The sequence below is a fragment of the Silurus meridionalis genome, chromosome 24, assembly GCF_014805685.1.
Source record: "Silurus meridionalis isolate SWU-2019-XX chromosome 24, ASM1480568v1, whole genome shotgun sequence".
Lineage (NCBI taxonomy): Eukaryota > Metazoa > Chordata > Actinopteri > Siluriformes > Siluridae > Silurus > Silurus meridionalis.
In genome coordinates, this window is record NC_060907.1 from 1,202,413 (window position 1) to 1,228,348 (window position 25,936).

A 25,936-nucleotide genomic window follows, 5' to 3' on the forward strand; every position below is an offset into this window, starting at 1 on the left:
AGGTCCCTGGTGACTGGAAAAGAGTCGTTACATAACCGGTCTGATTTTCATAGTGATGAGCTGAAGACCATTAGCAAAGCCTTTCCAAGTGTACCACACATTTCCAATAGCAAAATGGGTTTCATCATTTCCCCACAGGTAAATCCCATTACTGTTAGCATGGTGGCAATTGTAGCAAAAAGCCCCGAGGTAGACTTTAGCACAATTGTTCGGATGCAAGTCCTGGTCTCTATCAAAAGTGGTGAATTTTTGTTGATTGCTTAACGCCAGAGAATCACCTGTGGATTGGAGAAACCAGTCATAGATTCAGGATCACACAAGCTAAACAAATATTAACCTTGTTATTATAAACATTTATGAAAATACCTAGCTGAGTTCTAGAACAGAATTGGAAGATCTCAGGACCTGCACACTTGCTAAAGCATCTCTTTCTCCTTTTTTCTTCTTTCCTCCACATTGAGTCAAAGGTTTTTTTAAAGCAAGGATTTTTGCCCTAGTGAAAGATTGTTAGTGCCGGGATTTAAACACTCCAATTAAAAGCTCCTTATCTTAAACACTCAGTTACCACTTCCCTAGAACTTTTAATAAATATGCAAAAACTACAATTTAATATAATCAAAAATGTATTTACAGCACAATAAAATGTAACAATCCGAAGGCAGTTTTTATGGTATATTAAAAATGGATTCCAGTTCATTATAAAAACACACACATCTCAAATCCCCTCCACATCCCCTCCACATTGAGTCAATGGTTTTTTACAGCAAGGATTAATCCACTGAATGTCAGATTTTAAATCAGAGTTTAATGTGATCATCACATCATCTCAGGCTTCTCCGCTGGAGTCTGTGATTAGGGATTTAAGATTTTGTACAGTTAATAATATATTTACAATCACCATTAACAGTTTTACACTCAAGTCACCATCAGTGAACAGTTAACCTCAAAAATGACAGAACTGCAAAGAATGGACCTTTAGAGAAACTCTGATGAGGATGGGTTCCCACTGAGTCTTGTTTCTCTGAAGTTTTTTTCCTCACACCATCTTAAGAAGTTTTTCCTTGACACATTTCTCCATTGGCTTGCTCATTAGCGACAAACTTTGCAATGAACTTAGAGTATAATCTATACATTTACATTTTTTATTTATATTATATTTTTATATCAGCAACAAGAGCATTAGTGAGATCAGACACTGATGCTGGGATGTAAATGGAAACTACAGCAGACAGAGACTTTTCTTTACAGTTGTATAATTAATTCTTTGTGGTAACAGTTTGGGGATGAAACACGAGTTTGATGGTTAGAGTTTCACATATTTTGTATTGTGTAGCTGATTATTGTGTAGCTTTATGTTATGCTGGACAGTAAAGTCAAATCCTTATTTCCTAAACTTACTCTGTTTTGAAGTGACTGCAGCAGTTTTGATGTATTTTTTGCTTTTTCCTAAGAAAATATTCCATTCGATGTTTCAACATATATTTTGAGTAGAAGATTGAAATATTATTTTTGCTATCCTTTGGCTTTTTTGCATAAAAAGTGCAGAAATAGAAATGTTCACTTTTTTTGGTGTTGAAGAGGGACAGCAAACAGCTGCTCAGACCAATGAAAGTTGGCATTTGAATAATCTTTATGCATAATTCAACTCCTCCATGTTCCAGTTTGAAGCGTTGAACTGTAATGATAATGCAGTCGCTTTTATTGTTGTCATGGTGACAATTTCAGTCATTTCAGAATGTCTAATCATATGTTTATGCAGAACAAAAGTTGATTGAAACTCATTTCTTGGTTTCTTAAAAACTTTATCATTTGCCTAAATGGTACACATATAATAATATATTATCTATATATTGTAATGATGGATCACACAACATTAATAATGCATGGTTTATATTCACCCTCAAGAACAGTTTTATAAAGAGAATCTCCTCACTACGCTACAGGTCTGATCTTCATAGCGATGTACTTGAGACCATAATTATATCCCTTCCAGTGCTGCCACACATTCCCAATGGCGTAATGAGTGCCGTCATTTCCCCACAGGTAAATCCCGTTAGGATTAGCGTGATGGCACTGATTGTACCAAAAAGCCCCGAGGTAGGATTTAGCACAGTTCCCTTCTGGATAAGAGTCCTGGTCTTTATCAAAGGTGGAGAATTTCTGTCCATTGTGTGAAGCCAGAGAATCACCTGCAGATACCAGAAGCTGTCACTACACACTCTCTGAATTATATGAACATTATTTGCCTTGTTGCTTCACTTAAATATTTATTCTTCTTGGTGTGTGTAGTTTCTCCACATCTTCCACTCTCACTTACCTGCACCTCCATTAATGAAACCACTAACAGTGAGCTTGTAGCCCTCAGCTTCCGAATCCACAGAGAAATAGGAATAATGAGCATAAACTGATGATCCATCAAAGTCCTGTAGGTCCACTCTCAGCTCATATTTCCTCTTACGTGTGAGCTGGTGGAGATTCTCCAATCCTGTCAGGACAGAGACAGGATATAAAACAACACATGTCCTACATGCTCTACAAGTTACAGCCGAATCTGGTCTGAGATTTCAAATTGAAATTGGAATAAAAGTGTATTTTTTTCGTAAAGCATTGTCATACATTTCTTTAAATAATATGTATGTATTTATTTCTCTAGGAAGTATCAAAGACAGAAGAATTTATATATAAAGGTGAGTGAATGAGGAGTGAAATGAAAAATAAAACGAAATATTTTAGTGCCTGATACATGTGCATGCCTTTACATATATTGTGTAAGAACCCAAACGTGTACACTGAGAGAAAATAACGGTTCAAAAACACACCAGAAAAGTTTATTTTTCCATAAAAAAAAAACCCAGATATCTTGATTAACATAATAATTTGGAATGAGTGAGGTGTGCTTGACAATCTCTGGAAACCCCGCCCTCTTTCTCTAACGCACATTAGTTATTTTACGCTCTGTGCCTAAAAGATAATGTGCTGACACGGCGTCTTTACTTCCCGTAACAGTTCATTTAGAGGAATAAAGATCTATCCATCAGTGTGCATTCCACTTGGATAATATTAACCACTTTGTGTAACATTAGCAAAAAGAATATGTTAATATTCTAAAGAAAAAACGTCTAAAAACAATGAGAAAAATGTTCGTGTGATCACAATCAGAAAGAGATTAAAATATATTGTTTGTGTAAAATATAATTTAAGGTTTGACGTGTTCTTGGCTTTCAAATTCTTTTTTACAATTTGCTGTTAACTCTCACCCAGCCAGTATTCTTCATCTTTGTTCCCAAACCCTTTCTTGTAGTGTTCCCATGGTCTGTAGAAGTTTACGCTGCCATCCATTCTCCTCTGAATCACCTGATGTGAAGGTGAAGGACACTTTAATTAAACTAAAAGAAATGGCTCATATTGTAGGTGTAAAAAAGACTATAGACTTCCCCCCTTTCCTGCAGCAAAGGTCACTCTGTCTGGAGTTCTACCCCAACCTCAGGTCAATTCCTGTTTACCATCGACAAGCTGCTCAATTACAGTCAGTGCCAAATTATTTGTCCTTGACGTTTCTACTGGTTTCTGTTTTAACTTTTAACTGGAAATAATATGCTGGATGCACGATTGTTTATTTATCATCTGTACGAAGATCCTTATCCATTCACCTCCCATATGATTTGTCTAAAATCCCCATTTACAAAATAATGTTTTTATCCCAACTTTAATTTTAATAAGCAATTGATTTGTTATAATTGTCTCATATTCATTACAAAATTTAGAAACTTGGAAAACTGGAAATTTGGAAAAGTCGAAAAGCAGAGATTTTAACCTACCGTCCAGTTCCCATCATTTGTTCGGCTTCCCCAGCAGCCCATGTCACAGTACACCTGTACAGGAGTTTCTCCTGCAGGGTAGATCGTGTACACTTCACTGAGTGTGTGTCCGTTAGCGTAGACATCAGCGCAATCTGTCGGAAAAAGTTCCTGCGAAAAAGGAAGACTTCCAGCCAGCAGGGGGAGCAGCAGAACCCAGAGCGTCAAACACAACACACTCTGGCCAAAAGACAAACAAGCTGAATTAATAACATGTTGAATGTAGTTCTATTTTTTCTGTAATAGGAATTTAGTGGAATAACTTTTCCTAATCAACACAAATCACAAATTTCTCTAGAAACTAGGTGGTGTGTGCACACAGACTTTGATAAGGAATGTAAAATTCTCACCGCCATTTTTATTTCATCCAGAAGCTCACGTAAACACCAGCTTGACTGTGAAGCAGAGATTCAACTGCTGTAGCTAAGGAGATATAATACAAATTAATAAAACAATGAAATCAAGCAAAAAGTCATTTTCATTTACAACAAATAAACTCCTAAATATTTTTGCTTTGGGATTTTTTTTTTTTTTTTACCCCTAAACAAAAGTATGAAAAATCTTCTTAACCACACAGATCCTATTTAAACTCCTACCTGTGCTGCTTCTCACATCGTATCTGGAGCCTTCATACTCCCACACTTATAAACCCTGCTGGGTTTCTTTATTGCCCTGAAGGAGCTTCCTGGATCTTAAGCCAAAATCTTATCAGTGTTATTTTCAGTCTTTGATTGATTTATTTTTACCTTGGACCAGCAAATAGACACACTCATAAATGGTAACTTTTACAATGCTTTTTATTTTTGCAAAGCTTTTACAATCTGAAAGCCTTTGATAACAGTGGCACATGTTTTATTGAGGTATTACTTGATAAATGTCTCTATTGTTGAAGTTCTTTGACCCTAAATGATTAAACATGAATAAAAAAAAAACCTGTGTACCATGAACCCTGGTCAAATCTGGGATTTGAACTCAGGAATTTTGTACCCTGATAAGTAAAGCTCGTTAATCTAACTGTGTGTCAGTAGCACAAAAAACACTAAAAATACTTTGTTCTGGACACTGTGCTGCTTTTTTGAAGGAACTTCTTAAAACAAAAACTTTATCAGTGTTGAATTTATTTACAGTCTTTTATTATTTTTTTCTCTGTGAATCAGAAAATAGACACACTCATAAATGGAATCTACTATATGATAAACCTTCAGCAGTTTTTTTAATGGTGATGTATTATCTGTAAAACTAAAGAAGAAATAAAAAGATAAAAATATAAAAAGTGAGTAGCGTTATCCTCTGGGGGGCCTGGAGGGTTATTGTCCATGGTGAATGCAAAATGGTTATGGCACTGGGATGGATATGGCATGAGAGACTGAATAATTTATTTAATTTTCAGCAAAAAAAAAAAAAAACATCTTTCCATCTTTCTGTTTCATTCCCAACCTTCATCTTTTTATATATTGCTAAAATTAGAAATATGATATTACAGGATGCAGAAAAACTAGTAGATGCTTTTGTAACATCTAGATTAGACTACTGTAACGCTTTACTGTCTGGGTGTTGGATTAAGTTCAGAAATAAGCTTCAGTTAGTTCAGAATGCAGCAACAAGAGTCCTCACTAGATCTAGAAAATATGATCACATCAGCCCTGTTTTAATCATCTACACTGCTCCCAATTACATCTCACACTGATTATAAAATATTACTACTGACATATAAAGCACTTAACGCTCTCACGCCGCAGTATCTGAGTGAACTTCTGTACCAGTATGATCCTCCATGCCTACTTAGATCAAAAGGTACAGGCTATTTGTTGGTACCTCAAATAATAAAGGCTCCAGCAGGGGGCAGATGTTTCTCTTATAAAGACCCACAGTTATGGAACAACCTTCCAATCAGTGTTCGGGACTCAGACATAGTCTCAGTGTTCAAGTCGAGGCTGAACACATTTGTTTAGTGGATATTAATTATTAATATATTTAGGACAACAATCACCATTAACAGTTTTACACTCAAGTCATCAGTGAACAGTTAACCTCAAAAATGACAGAACTGCAAAGAATGGACCTTTAGAGAAACTCTGATGAGGATGGGTTCCCACTGAGTCTTGTTTCTCTGAAGTTTTTTTCCTCACACCATCTTAAGGAGTTTTTCCTTGACACATTTCTCCATTGGCTTGCTCATTAGCGACAAACTTTGCGATAAACTTAGAGTATAATCTATACATTTACATTTTATATGTATATGATATTTTTATATCAGCAACAAGAGCATTAGTGAGATCAGACACTGATGCTGGGATGTAAAGGAAGCTCCAGTTCCAGTTTATTCCAAAGGTGTTTAGGGAGGTTGAGAAGGTCTGGGCTTTGTGCAGGACACTCCAGTTCTTCTATTCCTACTTTAATATTACAAATCCTGTCTTCATGGAGCTTGTTGTGTACTGGAGCATCAGCATGCTGGAACAGTCTTCAGGGATCTTAATTTCAGTAAATGGAAACTACAGCAGACAGAGACTTTTCTTTACAGTTGTATAATTAATTCTTTGTGGTAACAGTTTGGGGATGAAACACGAGTTTGATGGTTAGAGTTTCACATATTTTGTATTGTGTAGCTGATTATTGTGTAGCTTTATGTTATGCTGGACAGTAAAGTCAAATCCTTATTTCCTAAACTTACTCTGTTTTGAAGTGACTGCAGCAGTTTTGATGTATTTTTTGCTTTTTCCTAAGAAAATATTTCATACGACGTTTCAACATATATTTTAAGTAGAAGAGTGAAATATTATTTTTGCTATCCTTTGGCTTTTTTTGCATAAAAAGTGCAGAAATGTTCACTTTTTTTGGTGTTGAAGAGGGACAGCAAACAGCTGCTCAGACTAATGAAAGTTGGCATTTGAATAATCTTTATGCATAATTCAACTCCTCCATGTTCCAGTTTTAAGCGTTGAACTGTAATGATAATGCAGTCGCTTTTATTGTTGTCATGGTGACAATTTCAGTCATTTCAGAATGTCTAATCATATGTTTATGCAGAACAAAAGTTGATTGAAACTCATTTCTTGGTTTCTTAAAAACTTTATCATTTGCCTAAATGGTACACATATAATAATATATTATCTATATATTGTAATGATGGATCACACAACATTAATAATGCATGGTTTATATTCACCCTCAAGAACAATTTTATTAGGAGAATCTCCTCACTGTGCTACAGGTCTGATCTTCATAGCGATGTACTTGAGACCATAATTATATCCCTTCCAGTGCTGCCACACATTCCCAATGGCGTAATGAGTGCCGTCATTTCCCCACAGGTAAATCCCGTTAGGATTAGCATGATGGCACTCACTGTACCAAAAAGCCCCGAGGTAGGATTTAGCACAGTTCCCCCCTGCAAACGAGTCCTGGTCTTTATCAAAGGTGGAGAATTTCTGTCCATTGTGTGTAGCCAGAGAATCACCTGCAGATACCAGAAGCTGTCACTACACACTCTCTGAATTATATGAACATTATTTGCCTTGTTGCTTCACTTAAATATTTATTCTTCTTGGTGTGTGTAGTTTCTCCACATCTCCACTCTCACTTACCTGCACCTCCATTAATGAAACCGCTAACATGCAGTTTGTAGCCTTCAGCTTCAGAGTCTATAGAGAAGGAGGAATAGCGAGCGGAAGCTGTTGCTCCATCAAAGTCCTGCAGGTCCACCTTCAGCTCGTATTTCCTCTTGTGTGTGAGCTGGTAGATGTTTTCTAATCCTGGGAAAAAGAAAATTATATGCTGAAAGATAATGATGAAGATTCATGGTCAACTGCAAATCTATGTGGAATGTGGTGGAAATTTGTGATACACTAATGACAGACAGACAGACAGACAGACAGACAGACAGACAGACAGACAGACAGACAGACAGATAGACAGACAGACAGATAGACAGATTACACTGACATTAAAAACCAGTTGTTATAATGGTGGATTTCTGCATCAAGTCAAAAAGGAGAGTTACTTTAGCTGTAACTGTAACTGCTAAGAGAGTTAACCCTGATTCTGAAACACAGAGAGCATGACAGCTTGCAGTATATGGAGCTGTGTAGCTGTAGAGAGCCCATTCTGTTTTCTGTACACCACCCAAAGCTCCTGCATTGGACACATGAATGTCAGAACTGGACCATGGAGCAGTGATAGAAAGTGATTCGGTTTCATGATGGTGGATAGCTGGGTGTGTAAACTTGGCCATAGGAAAAAAGCGAGCAGGCCAAGGCAGTGTGATGCTCTGGTTTATGTTCCGCTAGGAAATATTGGGTCCTGGTGATCGTGTGGCTGTTAACATGAGGTCATCTTCCACAAACCTAAACACTGTTACAGACCCCTGCAGTCACCCCCCCTTCATGGCAACATGGTTCCTTAAGAGTGACCTCATTCAGCAAGATAATGCCTCTGACCTACTGCAGAAAGTTTTCAGGAATAGTTTGAGGAACTTTAGCAAGAAGTTGAAGAATGTGACTTCAAGGTTTGACCTCCAAACAAGCCAACCCATGCTTTGACAGAGGTAATGTGGAGTCCAAGCCTTGACTGATCAGAGCTGTTTCAGAGGCTCTAATAAAGACCTAAACAATAGTAGGCAGGTGGTTTGATGTTATGACCAGTTTACCTGAACCCATCCTCACAAATTGAAAACCCATTGAAGTGTGTTAATCATTCTGGCCACATGGGGGAAGCATTAAGCTTGTTTTTTGCCTTTTATAAATAAAACAACTTGGTGTTTAGCATATTAAACATTTTTAAATTAAATTAAATGTAGATTATTGCTTGGCCTGGTAGTAATTTATTTATATGTCTGTTAACTTTTGATTAAAAGGTGCCCTAATTAAAGGAGTTTTTTTAATTGCATCAAAACATTATTTCTAACAGGTCATAATAATTCTTTTTAAAACATACGTTAAGTTATTTGTAATAGAACTGCCCTAAATGGTAAACTTAAAAGTTATAGCATATGCAAGTGGATCTGCTTTTTATCTAAAATGTGGGAATGTAGTCAGTCTGTGTTTCATATCGTGTGTTTCATTTTTATTATGCTGTGAGTGATCTGTGCTGTCATGTCTCACCCAGCCAGTATTCTCCATCCATATTGCCAAACCCTATCTTGTAGTGTTCCCATGATCTGTAGAAGTTCACAGTGCCGTCCATTCTTCTCTGAAACACCTGGTGGTAACAGGAAATGTAAAATTCCACATTCTTTATCTAAATCACAAATACAAGTATTTATTCCTGGGAAATTGGTTCAGTTTAGTTTTCTGTACAAAGCAGTACAAACCCTTTCCCGCGCTGAGACACGCTAGCTAGCTGCAGGGTTGGATGACCTCCTCACGATGTCTAGCTTTTCTTCAAAATGGATTTTTAAGTATGTCCGATACCAAATCAATTTCTCTTCCTCTGTAGGTATAAAAAAGTCTAACTCAGATGTATGAACGTGTGCAGAGCTACACACGTGTTTTACCAGTCGAACTCGACTGTAACAGTTTCCCTCTGACCAACCAATCAGAGGACGGAACAATACTGACGCTATTCTGGGCCAGTGATCTGCTCTGTGAGGAGAATCTGAAAAAATCTAACATCCACATACACGTACTGGAAGCAGTGCAGCCGAGAGAAACACTACAACATGAAGAGAATAAACTGATGGAATAAATTAATACAATTTCATGGAACAAATATAAGAGTTTAGGTTGTAAATGTAGGTCAGAGCTTCTGATAGTGTTTAGACCAGCAGAGAAGGATTTGGTGGTCCTGACCACCCACCACTGATGTGTATATATATATATATATATATATATATATATATATATATATATATATATATATATATATATATATATATACACACACACACAGTGACACACGCCTTAACATACCGTCCACTTTCCATCCTCTTCTTTGCTTCCCAGACAGCCCATATCACAGTAGACCTGGACAGGTGTTTCTGCTGTAGGGTAGATTGTGTACACACCACTGAGTTTTTGCCCGCTAGCATGAACATCAGAGCAGTCTGTTGGAAGACCATCCTGAGAAACAGGAGTACTTTCAACCAGCGTGGGCAGAACACCAAACACAGAGACCACCGAAAACACCAAGAACACCACGTCCTGGAGATTAATTAACAAGTTTTCAAAAGTTCATAAAGAAACGTGGAATTAAATATTCTTCAAACTGAATAAGATTAACTTAAAGTAAGAACTAATGAAAAAATACAGAACTTACTCTATGACTTACCATCATTTTATTCTCCTTCATTTTCCTCAAGAAAACGATTCTAAATCAGAGATGAAATTGGCACAAGCTGAACAGAACAAACAGAGATTTCTATAAATGAAAGATAACACTAGATCATAGCTACTTTCAGATTCTCTCTGCTCTTTTCCAGATGTTCATTCTTCCTTTTAAACCCCGCTGGACTCCCAAAACCCTCCTACGTGATTATGTAAAGTCTTTGCAAAAATGGGAATTCCTAAAGGAAATTCCACTCTTGGGGTCCATGACCTTACGAATGAGGTGGTGTGCCCTGTGCTTACATTATAATAATATTATATAACATTTTTATTGTACTTTAAACACAAACTAATAATATAACATGAACATAACATCACCTACTGAATAATCATTAAGTTTCGTCTCACAGAGTCTGTAAATATCTGACACCCTTTTTTTTATATATATTTACTCAGAGAGTGCAGAGGTTGTTACAGGATTGTGAAACAGGATTACAGATGATGGACTGTGGAACCTGGTAGTAAACACACTGATGATCACTAGAACATTATCCAGGTGTTAGAATAGACATTAGATTATTTCATTCATCTATTCATATTTCTGTTGCCTATCATCATGACCATAGATGAAGATAATGATGTAGATTGACCAGAGTTCCTGCTTCACTACCAAATACCTGTGCAGTGAAATTCATCTGTAACACCTGGTATTCAAATGAATAGCAAGAATACACACACAACTCTCTGTTTCTGTACATATTGAGACTAGATCACAAGACCTACATGCCTGGCTGCTCTGAACTCCAGCAGAACCTTCCAGAATAAATAATGAGATGTGATGATACACTTTCTCCAAATCCAAACCCTCATGTTGACCAGATTAGCAGAATCACATGATACAGTTAATAAATCACTGATTGACCCATGGTGCTCTGGCTCTCCCCAGCCATGTTCCTCTGAGTATTTATGTGCATGTTAAACATCTTGTTTTCAGATTTATTTCCTTTTCCCTGCTATAATATAAGCTCCTGTCCTCAGGAAGACTTTACACTAGATTTTGGAGTGTGTCTCTTTGTCTGAGTGATCATTGAGGTCGATTAGTTTGGTGGGGAGGGTCCAGTTCCAGTTCATATCAATGGTGTTGAGTAGAACAGGGACACTTGAGTTCTTCCAGTCCAGACTTTAACCACAATGTATTTGATATAATCTATGGCTAGTAGCTTGTCTCAGGTTCAGTGGTCAGCTTTTTATCTATAGCTAATGGCATGTATTCTTTTTTTTATTATGATGTTTCTTATTGTGCAACAAACACTGAGGTATATTCTGGATCTTTAATCTTATATTCAATATAAATCATTTCCTACAGAATCAGTGGGAAAAGGTTCAAAATGGCATATTATTTACTTATTTCTTTTCTGTAAGAAACAGACACAGAGACAGAAAGTAAAGAAAAATATACAGATTTATATCATCGTGAAAAATCATGTAGTAAAAATACATTGACGCTACGAAATCAAGTGAAAACAGCATCATATCAAACCCATCACTGAGTCCCATCAGAGTCTAAGCGACAGGTCTGATCTTCATCGTGATGGACTTGAGACCATAATCATAGCCTTTCCAATGGTACCACACATTTCCAATGGCAAACAAAGTGCCATCCCGTCCCCACAGGTAAATCCCGTTAGGATTAGCATGATGGCACTTGTTGTACCAAAAAGCCCCGAGGTAGGATTTAGCACAGTTCCCCTCCTCATTAGAGTCCTGGTCTTTATCAAAGGTGGAGAATTTCTGTCCGTTGCTTAACTCCAGAGAATCACCTGAAGATCAGAAATGCAGAATTTAAATTGATGGCATTTGGAAGACACACTTATCTTATTTAAACATTGAGCACTTGAGTGTTAAGGCCCAGCAATGACAGCTTGATGGTGCTGGAATTTCAACTCGTGACCTTCTGATCAGACTTTCAACATCTTTACCACTAAGCAACTGCTCTATTATTTGAAGTGTAATTACAGAAATTTCAGCAGCAATATCCTGGAAGCTCTGTTCCCATGTAAGTTCTCCTGTAATGTCACTTACGATGACCGTAGTTTTACGAGTCCTTACCTGCACCTCCGTTGTAGAAGCCACTAACGTGGAGTTTGTAGCCTTCAGCTTCAGATTCCACAGAGAAATACGAATACTGTGCAAAAACTGAAACTCCATCAAAGTCCTGCAGGTCCACTTTCAGCTCGTATTTACTGTTCCGTGTGAGCTGGTAGAGATTCTCCAATCCTGTCCGGACACGTGCAATAAAAACACCACACAGCAGACAGCAATCAGTCAGTGCAAGTGTAAAATAAATGCAATACATTTTTATAAATAAACATGGACGAAACACTCTGCTGTGCAAAAGGTAATTGGTGATGCTCAGTGTCAATTATAAATATAGTGGAGTAAAAAAGTGCATCTGTTGAATCCTAAATGTAGTTGAGTAGAAAGTAAATGTTGCTTGTATTTTTTTATTGAATAAAACTAGAAAGTAGCCAAGAAATTACTTATGTACAGTAACAAAGTACATTTACTGAAATCCTTTACACCACTGGTGCTGCCACATCTACTCAATATACAGCTGAAATATTTTAACTATAACTTTTTTAGAATGCAGTCAATAATGTACATTGTGAGTATTTAATTTCTTATTCTTCTTATTTCTTTTTTATTTCTTCAACATTTCAGTTTAGAAGGCAATCAGCTTATCTTAGTCTGTTCATCATTTCATTCTCTCACGCCCAAACGATCAACAATTCACTGCTCTCATTTCTTCTCACCCAGCCAGTATTCTCCATACTTGTCTCCAAACCCTTTCTTGTAGTGTTCCCATGGTCTGTAGAAGTTCACACTGCCATCCATTCTCCTCTGAAACACCTGGTGGAAAGATGGAAACAATCAAGAAGTGAGTCATGGATACATAAAAAAAGAAAAGGAAAATCTTTCCTTTAACACACCGTCCACTTTCCATCCTCTTCTTTGCTTCCCCAGCATCCCATGTCACAGTAGACCTGGACAGGTGTGTCTGCTGTTGGGAAGATCGTGTACACACCACTAAGAGTTTGTCCGTTAGCGTAAACATCAGAACAGTCTGTGGGGTAAAGGGCCTGAGAAATAGGAGTAGTCTGAACCAGCAGGGGGAGCTGGAGAGTCCAGCAGACTGAAAACACTAAAAAAGCTGCACCCTTTGGGAAAAAGAGAGAAATCACAGTGAAACCTTCACACTGAAAGACCTCTGGGGGAGGAATAGTAGGAAACTCACTTGTTAGAGTTTACTCACACATTTTTGTGTGATTTTGAAACTGAAAAAGTAAAAACAAAAATTTAAATAAAAAGCACATTGCGTTCACTCACACTACCATGACTTACTGTCATTTCAGGCTCCTTCTGTGTTTCTGGCTCGAGCTCGTAGCAGGACTTCAAGACCTGGACCACGGAATCATATAGTTAATATGAAGACCTGGGAATATTTGTGCTTCAGCTCTGCTTCTGAATTCGAAAAAGAAATTGATTTTGATTTCACGACCTCACGGATACATCAAGAAAACGTTTACACCATGCAGAAATACAAACAAATACAACTTACCTGCAGAGAATCTCTGGTCCTCTGTACATCTTCTCACTCTTTTATACCCTGCAGGACTCCAGAACCCCTCCTTACTCTGTCTGTGTGTGTGTGTGTGTGTGTGTGTGTGTGTGTGTGTGTGTGTGTGTGTGTGTGTGTGTGAAAATGGAAATTCCTGAAGACATTCCTGTAACAGGCCACGGCCCTTCGCCAGTCGTTTGGAGAATACGATACATTCCTGGATTTCTCCATACCCGTGTTCGTGTTTTGAAAAACTTTTCATCAGATCGTCTTGTACATGTTTTTGTGTGGTTCTTACTTCAAGATGTTACAAAACTCTGTGATTTCAACACTGAAAATGGCTGATTTAAGGCAGCAGATTGACCCAGTGATACAGGAGGAGGGGGTGAAGGAGTAAAACCACTGATGGCACGGCTTCTAGAACAAACTGTACCATAAACTCACAGTGAGAGAAAAGTGTCAGTGTTTCTTCTAACTTCAGTTACAGAACAAATTCCAAACCAATGTCCTCTAAAACCACATCCCAACCCATGTATGAACCCACGTCCATATTAATGTCCAAACTAATCATAAATCTATAAATCTGAGTGTATGCTACTGTGTCTCACCTTTAGGACTAACAGAAAACATCAGACATGAACCCCATCAGTACAGCTGTGCTTTAAGACTCCCAGCTGCAGGCAGATGTGTTAGCAGTGTTTCTTTTGTGAATTCAGAACGAATCTATTAAATGAACTAATGATTCTCGTTCACCTTCACTCTCACCTCTGCAAATCATATGATGTGACGTGTTTTGGTGGCTGTAAAGAAGCTGATCAACTCTCAAAAGCAAACTCAGTGTAGACTCACGAAAGAATCCGAGCTCCACATTCGGAGAATTTGAAGAACACAACGGACATCTTTAGGCCTCATATTCATACAAACACACACAAAAACCAAACGTGTGTTTGAGTAGCTCCAACATTACGCCCAGGCCGAGCTGCGGAGAAATGCGAGTCACTCCAAGAAAAAAGGAGATATCAATAAAAATGAAGAGAAATAAATCAGTATGTGAAAATGGCAGGATTTCCGTCATCTTAATATTTATATTTTTATAATATTTTTTATATTTTTGCTATTCGAATGGTAGTTTTTCAACACGAGCTTCACAACCACTATTTACACTATTACAAAGAAATATAATAAACTTTACGCAATATAAACTCAGTGACTGGTGTGTATTTCACCCCAAGACCTTCAGTGATGATCATTGTGACGCCACGTCTGTAGAAAGCATCAGTATTCTAGAAAAGCGCAAAACAGAGCGCAATGAACACGATTCAACACGTCTCCTTTCACTGTAGCCACAGCTGCACTGCCTGCACACGTCATCTCCAGATTTGAAGGCAAATTAGGTGTAAATTCTACAGGAAGTATAAATGATTCATGAGAATGTGTGTGTGTGTGTGTGTGTGTGTGTGTGGTTTCAACTCGGAGACAAAACCTGTATTTATCATGTGATATTTATTGTTCAAATTATCCATCGCTAGAGGTTTGACACGGACATCGTGTCTAGGTCATAATGAAGGTCGTGATGGTCATATGAGAGAGAGAGAGAGAGAGAGAGAGAGAGAGAGAGAGAGAATGAAATGAAAGATTTGATCTGTGCTGTGTTGTGGATAAAAACAGGAGTGTTTACTGTCCTCACTTTATTGTGATATTTGATTATTTCTATTACAGTCACTTTATTGTAAACAACTTCCAGGTGGCATGTAACGTGTGTGTGTGTGTGTGTGTGTGTGTGTGTGTGTGTGTTGGATTAAAGTCCATGGATTGTTCTGTATGTAACAGAAAAGAGACAGATTGCTGGATGAATGCATAGATGGATAGATAGATGGATGAATGGATGAACGGATGGATTGACGGGGATAGAATGAGAGTTATCCTGTACGCAGGATGATGTGAACACCGGAGTCAGTAAACACCGGGCCGCTCATGTCTCCAATCTTCAGTGCAAACGAGGCTTCTTCAAACGGCTTCTGCATCTGACCTGTTATATACACACACACACACACACACACACACACACACACACACACACACACACACACACACACACACACACACACACTTTTCAGTACTCTTCAGTGCTGGTTAAATCATTTGTCCTGCTTAAATCTAAAACTCCCACTGAAGATGGTGTGATTGGCCAATTAATCAGTGATCTCACACTGTAAATATAAATAAATTGTGGGGGTAAATAATAACAGGGACAGGACATGGGGGCGGAGCTGAAATCTGTGCTGATCAGTGATTGGTCCCTGAAGCTTCTTCACTGTGCTTCAGGGTCAGGTGGGACATGAGGTCACCATACCAACCACATTCTAAGGAAGAAAAGTGAATAGTTAAGTGTGTGTGTGTGTGTGTGTGTGTGTGTGTGTGTGTGTGTGTGTGTGTTACCCCTGCCAAACATGCCGAGGTCTCCTCCGTTGCGTGCGGAGCTGCAGTCACTGAACTGAGACGCCAACGTCTCAAACTCCTCCTCACCCGACTTTATCTGTTCTATATACCCTACACACACACACACACACACACACACACACACACACACACACATTACTAATACATACTGGAACTAGAATCACCTAAATGTTAATTGCTGGAGGTTCCAGTTACTGCTCACTTTGGGGCAGGGCTAAAAGTGCAGCTCAATCCTGATTGGTTACACCCACACAGACACGTACAGATAAAAAAAGGAAAAGTCTGTCAGTTGCATCTTATGTTAATGATAGTAACAGTTGCCACGCCCTCACCTTGTATGAGCTGCAAGGCTTCCTCTTTGGTGCGTGTGATGTTCTCCTGTCTCCATGACGACGGTCTGCGTGATTGGTTGTGTTTGACCAGCAGATGAGAGCAGCGCACCTTGTCGACCGCCGCCCCTCCACCACCACCCCCACTCGGCCTCTCCCACTGACTCGCATTCGTACTGTGGTTAAAGTAGTACACCCTGCCTGGAAGAGAGAGAGAGAGAGAGAGAGAGAGAGAGAGAGAGAGAGAGAAATAGAGAGAAATAGAGAGAAATAGAGAGAGAGAGAGAAATAGAACAAAATTTTTACCTTCACATTTACTGCATTTTGGCCGACACCTTTATCCAGAACAACTTACAGTCAGATCTTATAAGGATTAAGGGCCAAGAATATGTGCATGTTTAAGTTCTTATTACCCTCAACCCTCACCGCCCACACCTTCGACCCTCTCCGCCCACACCTCCGCCTCTCCCTCCGCCCACACCCTCCGCCCTCTCCCTCCGCCCACACCCTCCGCCCACCCTCCGCCTCTCCCTCCGCCTCTCCCTCCGCCTCTCCCTCCGCCCACCCTCCGCCTCCCTCCGCCTCCTCCGCCCACACCTCCGCCTCACCTCCGCCTCTCCTCCGCCCACACCTCCGCCCACACCTCCGCCCACACCTCCGCCTCTCCTCCGCCCACACCTCCGCCTCTCCCTCCGCCCACACCTCCGCCCACACCTCCGCCTCCCTCCGCCCACACCTCCGCCCACACCTCGACCTCTCCGCCCACACCTCGACCTCACCGCCCACACCTCCGCCCACACCTCGACCCTCACCGCCCACACCTCGACCCTCTCCGCCTCTCCTCCGCCCACACCTCCGCCTCCCTCCGCCCACACCTCCGCCTCCTCCGCCCACACCTCCGCCTCTCCTCCGCCCACACCTCCGCCTCTCTCCTCCGCCCACACCCTCGACCCTCACCGCCCACACCCTCGACCCTCTCCGCCCACTCGAGGGAATCCTGTCCAGGTGACAGAGGAGAAAAACAATTCCTTACAAACATGCTTCACCCACACCATTCACACCCTCCATTCCCAAACTCCACACCTTCAACCCTCTCCACCCAAACCATCCACGCCCTCCACTCTCAAGCTCCACACCTTCAACACTCTGCACTAGGGTTAGGGTAATAATAATAATAATAATAATAATAATAATTTTGGCTTTGGTACGATACCAGAATGTAATACCTCTGTATCGATTCTAAATCAATACAATAAGTGACAAATAACCAGCCAACAGAGTGAATTAAAAACAATTTTGTAAAAAAAAAATAATAATAATAATAATGATAATGATAATAATAATAATAATAATAATGATAATAATAATAATAATATGAAGTAATACAATAAAAATATCTTTAAATCTTATCTTTGTCACGTTTACCGGTTTCACAGTAATTTGGGAAGCACTGCCACCTACAGGTGAATTTTGGAAGAGCAGTGTAAGAAATAACATTCAGCAAAATGATGATATTGTACTATTTGAATAATATTATAAACACTGGTATCATTCCAGTACCGAACATCTCAACTCTCCACCCACACCCTCCACACAGCAGCAGAACTAAAATGGAGAAGCAGAAGGAAACACAGACATGAGGATCTCTGGGATAAGAGACGACCCACCACACCACCATCAACAAACCTGAGTGAACGTGTGAGAGTGAGGAGACGACAACATCCAAATATCCCAGTTCACCAAACACTCCATATCCATAATCCCTCCAGATCTGCTCCTTTACCTCACAAACACCTACTGATTAAAGACTCCACTAAATAAATGTGTTCAGCCTCGACTTGAACACTGAGACTGTGTCTGAGTCCCAAGACAGTCCCAGACAGTGTGAGACCGATAGAGACAGATAAAGACAGAGACAGTGTGAGACCGATAGAGACAGATAAAGACAGAGACAGTGTGAGACCGATAGAGACAGAGACAGTGTAAGGCAAATTGAGACAGATAGAGACAGTGAGACAGATAGACAGATAGACAAAGACAGTGTGAGACAGATAGAGACAGTGTGAGGCAGATTGAGACAGATAGAGGCAGTGTGAGACAAATAGAGACAGTGTGAGGCAGATAGACAGACAGTGTGAGGCAGATAGACAGGGACAGTGTGAGACACAGACAGAGACAGTGTGAGACAGATAGAGACAGTGTAAGGCAGATAGACAGGGACAGTGTGAGACACAGACAGGGACAGTGTGAGACACAGACAGAGACAGTGTGAGACAGATAGAGACAGTGTGAGACAGATAGAGTGAGTGTGAGACAGATAGAGACAGTGTAAGGCAGATAGACAGGGACAGTGTGAGACACAGACAGTGTGAGACAGATAGAGACAGTGTGAGACAGATAGAGACAGTGTGAGACAGATTCTCTCTCTCTCTCTCTCTCTCTCTCTCTCTCACACACACACACACACACACACACACACACACACACACACACACACAGAGCTGTGTAAGTAACAGTAAATGGCCGCACTCTGCGGTATGATGAGCTCGTTATTGAGCTGAAATCTGAGCTAACATGCTAATCAGAAAGGGTTTTCTCCGTGTTTATGAATAAAACCCCGGACACTGAACTCCTGATTATAGAGACACAGGTGAAGAGACAGAGTGAGACTCAGTGCTAGCTGTGATGCTAATGCTGCTAATGATGCTAACCCCTGACTGAACGCCCCTGCAGTAGCAGCGTTAGCACAGTGAGCTTCACCCCGTCAGCAGTGCGGAGTCTCCCGCAGAGGTTCACACTGAAGTGGGTTTTACTGCTGCTGCTCACCTGAACTGCGGCTCATGCGCTTCTCCCAGCCGGGGGGTAATTTCTCCTCATCACTCATTTCCTCTGGGTTTTTATCTCCAACACGAGATGAACTCTAACACACACACTCAATCACTGAGGTGTGCTGAACCCGCTGCACTGTCGCCTCAGTCCACAAGAGGGCAGTGAACACAAACTCCTGCCACAATACGCTAGATCTTCGCGCATGCGCTGTCTGTCAGGTCCCGACAACGCGTCCGCCATTTTGGAAAGGTAAGCCGTAGTCGTAAAGTCAATGTAGGTGTATAAACTAATGCAAATCTGTCGTTTAAAACATTTAATATTTATTAGATTTTCTAAAATGAGCTTTATCACATACTACATTCATATATTTCTACACCACATTTGACGTAAATATATCTTATGTACTGTTAATATACAAATAAAATATATTTTAATTGATCTTATTTGCCCGAAAGTGACAGCAAGTCCAGTCTATTCCAGCAGGTGTCGCTAATTCACCTGTCTATGAATTAAAATCCATCTAAAAATCCTCACAAACAACAATGCTTTATTAATGCACTGAAAGTCTTTATTATATCTATAATTCATGATTTCTATTAAAATTAGAACAATATTAAATCATGGCTGAACGAACATATTAAACCGTCAAATTCAAAAAATATATACGTGACCACTTAAGAGTCAATATTACATTATACGCAACATTATTCTATTATTTAAATGATCGTGTGCGTGTTTCATTTAGTTTTACACCTGAAACATTAAAGTTTATTTCATTTATTTCACGGGATCTACGACCGCCTTGGGTTCATTCCATTAGCTCGTTTTAAACGTCAATCTGCATTTTCAGCGATCTGATTGGTTACAGCATTTTATTACATTTTTCAGTACACTATTCCGTGAGGTATTTTTCAGTACACTATTCCGTGAGGGAATTTTTCAGTACACTATTCCGTGAGGGAATTTTTCAGTACACTATTCCGTGAGGTATTTTTCAGTACACTATTCCGTGAGGGAATTTTTCAGTACACTATTCCGTGAGGGAATTTTTCAGTACACTATTCCGTGAGGTATTTTTCAGTACACTATTCCGTGAGGTATTTTTCAGTACACTATTCCGTGAGGGAATTTTTCAGTACACTATTCCGTAAGGGAATTTTTCAGTACACTATTCCGTGAGGGAATTTTTCAGTACACTATTCCGTGAGGTATTTTTCAGTACACTATTCCGTGAGGGAATTTTTCAGTACACTATTCCGTGAGGAATTTTTCAGTACACTATTCCGTGAGGGAATTTTTCAGTACACTATTCCGTGAGGTATTTTTCAGTACACTATTCCGTGAGGGAATTTTTCAGTACACTATTCCGTGAGGGAATTTTTCAGTACACTATTCCGTGAGGGAATTTCTAATCATCCCACATTTTCTCTGGGTTTTATGTCAAACAGGTGTGATGAACCCGCTGAACTTCCGCCTCAATCCACAGGAGGGCAGTGAACACAAAATCCTTCCACGAAGCCATTCATGTTTACGCATGCGCTGTCTGTCAGGGCCCCGATAACGCGTCCGCCATAATGGAAAGGTCAGCCGTGGCTGTAGACTCCATGCAAGTGATCTGTCGTTTAAAGCTTAGTTTATATTTATCCGATTTTTACAAGTCTATATTTATTACATGCTTTATATATTTCTACATGTCACATGTGCAGTAAATATATTTTATATTAACTTTGTATATACATATCTTTTTTTTTTACTTCGTAATTGCTGGTAAATCTCAGTCCAGCAGGTGGCGGTAATTCACCTGTCAACTAAATAACACATATAGTGGCTTAAGGAACACATTAAACAATCGATTTTTTATATATATTTACGCGAATCAGCCACGTAAGAATCAGTTTTACATCATACACCACATTATTATATTATTTTATATGATCATGTGCGCGTTTCATTTCATTTTAAACGCCGTTGCTGTTTATTTAATTGATTTCACGACCCCTTTGTGACTTCACCAAATAAATCCCGCCTTTAACTTAAAAGATCATTCTATTGGCTAGATTTGACCGTCAATCTGAGTTTCCTGCGATCTGATTGGTTAAGGCGTTGCTTTTGTCCCCTCCCTTTCACTACAGTTTACTTTACGGCAGAGTGTCTCTAAACGTGAGTGTTTTTCTTTTATCTGGAAAGAAACAGAACATTTTGCTGAATTTAGTGTTTTTTTGTGTATAAATGTAAAATGTGTGTTTTTTTTAATGCCTTGTTTTAATGTGTGATGGGTTCAGAAGCGGCACGTGACGCTGTTTTATACAGTGAAAGCTGCACGTGAATCTCAGCAGGTTTCATCTGTAATTTGGAGGAAACACTGGTGGTGATGAACCTAAAGAACACACTGTGTGTCCTGCATGAGAGCTCATTAGGCGGAAATAACATTATAGAGCGCTTCCGGTGCGAGTTTTCATGTCAAAATAAATAGATGTGGGTTTTTTAAACCATTTCCGGTTACATGAACACATTCAGTGTGTTCGTTTCCGTTCTAGCAGCTATAAACACTCGGTCCCTCAGCAGCCGCTTAGTTACTGCTCTGGAACTGGAGACTCCTTCTGAACACGTTTCTTACAGGACACGTGTTTTTATGATCTGTGTTTGAACCCATCACGTGTTCGAGTGACAGCATCAGTCTAATCCTGTGATTTGCAGCTGCACTGCTGTTCTAACACTCAAAACTGTGTGTGTGTGTGTGTGTGTGTGTGTGTGTGTGTGTGTGTGTGTGTGTAACAGGTCAGCGGTGCAGAGATGATTGAAGTTGTGTGTAATGACCGACTGGGCAAAAAGGTCCGAGTCAAGTGCAAGTATCCTTTAAAGTATGAGTGATATCAAAAACTCTCGAGATTAGATTTATATAAGAGTGTGTGTGTGTGAGAGAGAGAGACACAAACACAGAGGGAAAGAGAGAGACAGAGGGAGAGAGAGAGAAATGGACACAGAGAGGGAGAGAGACATGGACACACAGAGGGGGGAGAGAGAGAGTGAGAAAGGGGGAGAGGGAGCGAGAGAGATTGTGTGTGTGTGTGTGTGTGTGAGAGAGAGAGAGAGAGCCTTAACAGTGTGTGCGCAGTGGTGATGACACTATCGGGGATCTGAAGAAACTGATCGCAGCTCAGACGGGAACCAGGTGGGACAAAATTGTCCTGAAGAAATGGTAAGAAACGCGTGTACACACACACACACACACACACACACACACACACTCGGTCTCTCTTCACTTTATCAGGAGCACCTGCTCGTTCTTGTAGGATGAATAAAAAAAAAGATTTGTGTGAGGAAGCATCTCCACACACACACACCATGTCCACGCTGAAGGTGTAGAAGATGGGACAGGAGATGACCTCAGGTTTCAGTGGTGTCAGTGAAGAACAGGAAGACTGGATCAGATAAATGTGAAATGTCCAGTGCTCTCGTGTGATTGGTTGATTTGGATAAAGGCAGGAATAAGCAGGTGTAATGATGTGATGGAAAGTTTAGCATGTGCTGCTTGTGTTCTCATTGATGAACATCAGGTGCAGGTCTTGTGTTTGTCCTGATGTTTGTTGTTCTCTCTTTCTTCTGCAGGTACACCATTTTTAAGGATCACGTGTCACTGGCAGACTGTATCCTTTCACGTCTTTCTGTAATTTATTTTAATCAGGTGTAGATGTGAGATGTTACAGGATCTTAGTGCATGATCTGAAGATGAAGAACGTCCTGAGGTGAAGCATTCAAATGGTGTAAGGTCTCACCCCTAACTGTGGATGATCACTTTATACCATGGTCATTACTCAGCATTGAGAAGTTGGAGCTGTTCTTGTATGTGATTGGACACATATATACTTTCTTGTATGTGCCGTTTCTTTATATACTTTCCTTTATGTTGATATTTCTTAATTGGCTCATCAGATGAGATCCACGATGGCATGAACCTGGAGCTGTATTACCAGTAAAAGCTGGAGATGAGACCCAACACACACACACGCACACACTGGACATTTTACACACATGTATTTCTCTACTTCACACACATTTTATAGATGACCAGTCAGCTCATTTCTCCAACAGAAAACATTGCATTATAACTTTAATTTCAATTGTTCTTTTTTGGTATTTGGAAATAAAATCAATATTTATTTCAAATGTCTGATTCATTATTGAAGGAAAAACGTCCTACATGCGCTGTCCCTCTAATAAACTCATTTCTAATCCTGTCCATCGTCGTCACTCCCAACAAATATCTCAACATCTTCATCTCTGCTACCTCCAGCTCCACCTCCTGTCTTTTACTCAATGCCACTGTCTCTAATCCATACAACATCTCAGGTCTCACCACAGTCCTATAAACTTTCCCTTTCACTCTCACAGATACTCTTCTATCACAAATCACTCCTGCTATCACTCTTCTCCACCCACTCCACCCTGCCTGCACTCTTTTCTTCACTTCTCTAACATACTCTCCATTACTCTGCACTGTTGACCCCAGGTACCTGAACTCCTCCACCTTCTCCACCTCTTCTCCCTGCAACCGCACCCCTCCACTGCCCTCCCTCTCATTCACACACATGTACTCTGTCTTACTCCTACTGACTTTCATTCTCCTTCTCTCCAGTGTGTACCTCCACCTCTCCAGGATCTTCTCCACCTGCTCACTACTCTCACCACAAATCACAATATCATCCACAAACATCATAGTCCACAGAGACTCCTGTCTGACCTCGTCCTTCAACCTGTCCATCACCACTGCAAACAGGAAAGGGCTCAGAGCCATATGCCTTTTCCTTGGCTTTCACCACATCCCTCTTCACCTGCTGCCGCATCTCCTTGTTCTTCTGCCTACTTTTCTCATCACTCTGTCAATCCCAATTTTGTTTCTCCAACCTCTTTCTCCTTCTGCTCTCCTGCACTTCCTCATTCCACCACCATGTCTCTTTGTCTTTCTTTCTATTTTCAGATGTTACACCAAGAACCTTTCTAACTGTCTCCCTCATCACTTCTGCAGTAGTTCCACAATCATCCAGCACCTCTTCACCACCACCGAGCTCCTGTCTGACCTCTTCCCTGAACCTCACACTACACTCTTCATCCTTCAGTTTCCACCATCTTATTCTTTCAGTCCTCACTCTCCTCCTCTTCTTCTTCACCTCCAACACCATCCTACAGACCACCATCCGATGCTGTCTAGCTACACTGTTGGCTATCAATACCTGTGTGTGGTAACCTGGGGTCTTGACCGATCCAGTATGGAAACGCTAAACGTATATTACAGACCTCACTACGAGCTGCGTTTCTTAATTTTGGACACCAGGTGGCACACACGGTTTCTGAGAAGAAACATTTATTTGAAACATTTAGGAGCTGGGCTTGGAAATAAAAACACTCAGGTTCAGTCACAATGGTGTTAGGAAAGTCCGGTACTGAGAAGATGAGGTGAGGTGAGGAGGCGTGGGGTGCAGTCAGCATTTACATTCATTCATCTTCAACAGGTTTGGAGATCTATAGCAGGAGATCTTCATGGAGCTGGCCTTCTGCACAGGGGCATTGTCCTGTGCAGGACAGGTTTGGGTCTCTGAGTTCCCAAGTGAAGGGAAGATCTCATGCAAAGGCGTTACAGAAGTTTGTGTAACAGCTGCAAACATCACAAAAACCTCCTATTTTCCCAGCTGTTTTATTAGCACCAGGTTAGTAAACAAGACCAGGTCAGACCAGGTTAGCGTGAGCTCTGGGGTCATGCTGGGGTTATAATGGAGGAACATCAATTCATTAACCATTTAAAAAGTTCAACAGGTCAGCAGTCCTTTACAGTAGCTGTACAGTTTCTATCCCCCTGAGTGTAAACAGAAGAGGATAAAAAAAAATACAACTAAATATCACAGCTACGTTTTTACACCATGGACCATGTTATCATTGGCTGTGTCCCAAATTGTATTATACTTAACTGCAACATAATCTTCATTTATTTAAGAAAAAAGGTCATTTGGTACACCATCATGCCAGCTACAGACCGGTCCAGATGTTTGGATTTAAAGACACGATCTACATGACTGATGACTAGAAGTTTGACGTGTGGATAAAAGCTGACTTACATTTTTGTCCTTGAATACGTATTAGAATAATTACCAATAGCCAAATTCCCTTCATTTTATAGCATTACTTACAGGTGTGCTGCTACAAGTAGTGTATGTTTATGTTTGAGTTTCTATCCAATCAGATTTCAGCAACACATCACGTGTTTCTGGGGTCAAATAAATCTTTTTAAGGCCTTCAGAATCAACAGAGTGGCGCCTGTAGCGTAAAATACAGTACATGAGAGTTGAGCTGTTGTTTATCCAATCAGATTTAAAATGTCCTCAAACAGGTTCCAAATCACGTCAACATTTTCATGTCCTTTAACTGGATGGTCAGAGAGTGCGCTAGTCAGAGCTCTCAAACCACATCTGCATCAAACTGCACAAACTCAAAATATATTGCTGTGAATTTAACAGCTGTTTTTTTATTCCACCACGACTGACACAGGAGAAGAAACTGATTTGATCACAGATGCATTTACAAGGACAT

General features: G+C 40.1%; 5 protein-coding genes across 5 annotated transcripts; 1 reads left to right on the forward strand and 4 right to left on the reverse strand.

The window, feature by feature from the left end:
• Positions 1-1,528: 1,528 nt before the first annotated feature.
• On the reverse strand, positions 1,529-4,475 carry LOC124378135 (microfibril-associated glycoprotein 4-like). The gene is made up of 6 exons (XM_046837668.1): positions 4,454-4,475; positions 4,208-4,280; positions 3,819-4,037; positions 3,258-3,354; positions 2,318-2,485; positions 1,529-2,189 (listed from the first exon to the last, which is right to left on the reverse strand). The coding sequence occupies exons 2-6, from the start codon at positions 4,211-4,213 to the stop codon at positions 1,933-1,935; spliced, it is 747 nt and encodes a 248-aa protein (XP_046693624.1). The 5' UTR covers positions 4,214-4,280; positions 4,454-4,475; the 3' UTR covers positions 1,529-1,932.
• Positions 4,476-7,005: 2,530 nt separating this feature from the next.
• LOC124378133 (microfibril-associated glycoprotein 4-like) lies at positions 7,006-10,293 on the reverse strand. The gene is made up of 5 exons (XM_046837666.1): positions 10,122-10,293; positions 9,764-9,994; positions 8,957-9,053; positions 7,442-7,609; positions 7,006-7,314 (listed from the first exon to the last, which is right to left on the reverse strand). Exons 1-5 carry the CDS (start codon positions 10,140-10,142, stop codon positions 7,055-7,057), a joined length of 777 nt encoding a protein of 258 aa, XP_046693622.1. The 5' UTR covers positions 10,143-10,293; the 3' UTR covers positions 7,006-7,054.
• Positions 10,294-11,561: 1,268 nt separating this feature from the next.
• Positions 11,562-13,687, reverse strand: LOC124378134 (microfibril-associated glycoprotein 4-like). The gene is made up of 5 exons (XM_046837667.1): positions 13,520-13,687; positions 13,108-13,335; positions 12,931-13,027; positions 12,227-12,394; positions 11,562-11,937 (listed from the first exon to the last, which is right to left on the reverse strand). Exons 1-5 carry the CDS (start codon positions 13,523-13,525, stop codon positions 11,681-11,683), a joined length of 756 nt encoding a protein of 251 aa, XP_046693623.1. The 5' UTR covers positions 13,526-13,687; the 3' UTR covers positions 11,562-11,680.
• A 1,533-nt stretch (positions 13,688-15,220) lies between these two features.
• On the reverse strand, positions 15,221-19,508 carry pin1 (peptidylprolyl cis/trans isomerase, NIMA-interacting 1). The gene is made up of 4 exons (XM_046837370.1): positions 19,352-19,508; positions 16,529-16,726; positions 16,176-16,286; positions 15,221-15,765 (listed from the first exon to the last, which is right to left on the reverse strand). The coding sequence occupies exons 1-4, from the start codon at positions 19,407-19,409 to the stop codon at positions 15,656-15,658; spliced, it is 477 nt and encodes a 158-aa protein (XP_046693326.1). The 5' UTR covers positions 19,410-19,508; the 3' UTR covers positions 15,221-15,655.
• Positions 19,509-21,426: 1,918 nt separating this feature from the next.
• ubl5 (ubiquitin like 5) lies at positions 21,427-23,521 on the forward strand. Its single transcript, XM_046837371.1, has 5 exons — positions 21,427-21,514; positions 22,133-22,203; positions 22,470-22,553; positions 22,964-23,001; positions 23,288-23,521. Exons 2-5 carry the CDS (start codon positions 22,148-22,150, stop codon positions 23,329-23,331), a joined length of 222 nt encoding a protein of 73 aa, XP_046693327.1. The 5' UTR covers positions 21,427-21,514; positions 22,133-22,147; the 3' UTR covers positions 23,332-23,521.
• The last annotated feature ends 2,415 nt before the right edge of the window (positions 23,522-25,936 follow it).

Coding starts and splice junctions, on each gene's coding strand:
- LOC124378135 (XM_046837668.1), bottom strand. Junction 2,486..3,257: donor AGATGAAGAATACTGGCTGG/GTGAGAGTTAAC, acceptor CTGTCCTGACAG/GATTGGAGAATCTCCACCAG. Junction 2,190..2,317: donor TTTCATTAATGGAGGTGCAG/GTAAGTGAGAGT, acceptor TGGTATCTGCAG/GTGATTCTCTGGCTTCACAC.
- LOC124378133 (XM_046837666.1), bottom strand. CDS start 10,142: ATGAAGGAGAATAAAATGATG. Junction 9,054..9,763: donor AAGAGGATGGAAAGTGGACG/GTATGTTAAGGC, acceptor TGTTACCACCAG/GTGTTTCAGAGAAGAATGGA. Junction 7,315..7,441: donor TTTCATTAATGGAGGTGCAG/GTAAGTGAGAGT, acceptor TGGTATCTGCAG/GTGATTCTCTGGCTACACAC.
- LOC124378134 (XM_046837667.1), bottom strand. Junction 13,028..13,107: donor AAGAGGATGGAAAGTGGACG/GTGTGTTAAAGG, acceptor TCTTTCCACCAG/GTGTTTCAGAGGAGAATGGA. Junction 11,938..12,226: donor CTTCTACAACGGAGGTGCAG/GTAAGGACTCGT, acceptor TCTGATCTTCAG/GTGATTCTCTGGAGTTAAGC.
- pin1 (XM_046837370.1), bottom strand. CDS start 19,409: ATGAGTGATGAGGAGAAATTACCCCCCGGCTGGGAGAAGCGCATGAGC. Junction 16,727..19,351: donor GCGCATGAGCCGCAGTTCAG/GTGAGCAGCAGC, acceptor TCTCTCTTCCAG/GCAGGGTGTACTACTTTAAC. Junction 16,287..16,528: donor AGCCTTGCAGCTCATACAAG/GTGAGGGCGTGG, acceptor GTGTGTGTGTAG/GGTATATAGAACAGATAAAG.
- ubl5 (XM_046837371.1), top strand. CDS start 22,148: ATGATTGAAGTTGTGTGTAATGACCGACTGGGCAAAAAGGTCCGAGTC. Junction 22,204..22,469: donor AAGGTCCGAGTCAAGTGCAA/GTATCCTTTAAA, acceptor GTGTGTGCGCAG/TGGTGATGACACTATCGGGG. Junction 22,554..22,963: donor AAAATTGTCCTGAAGAAATG/GTAAGAAACGCG, acceptor TTTCTTCTGCAG/GTACACCATTTTTAAGGATC.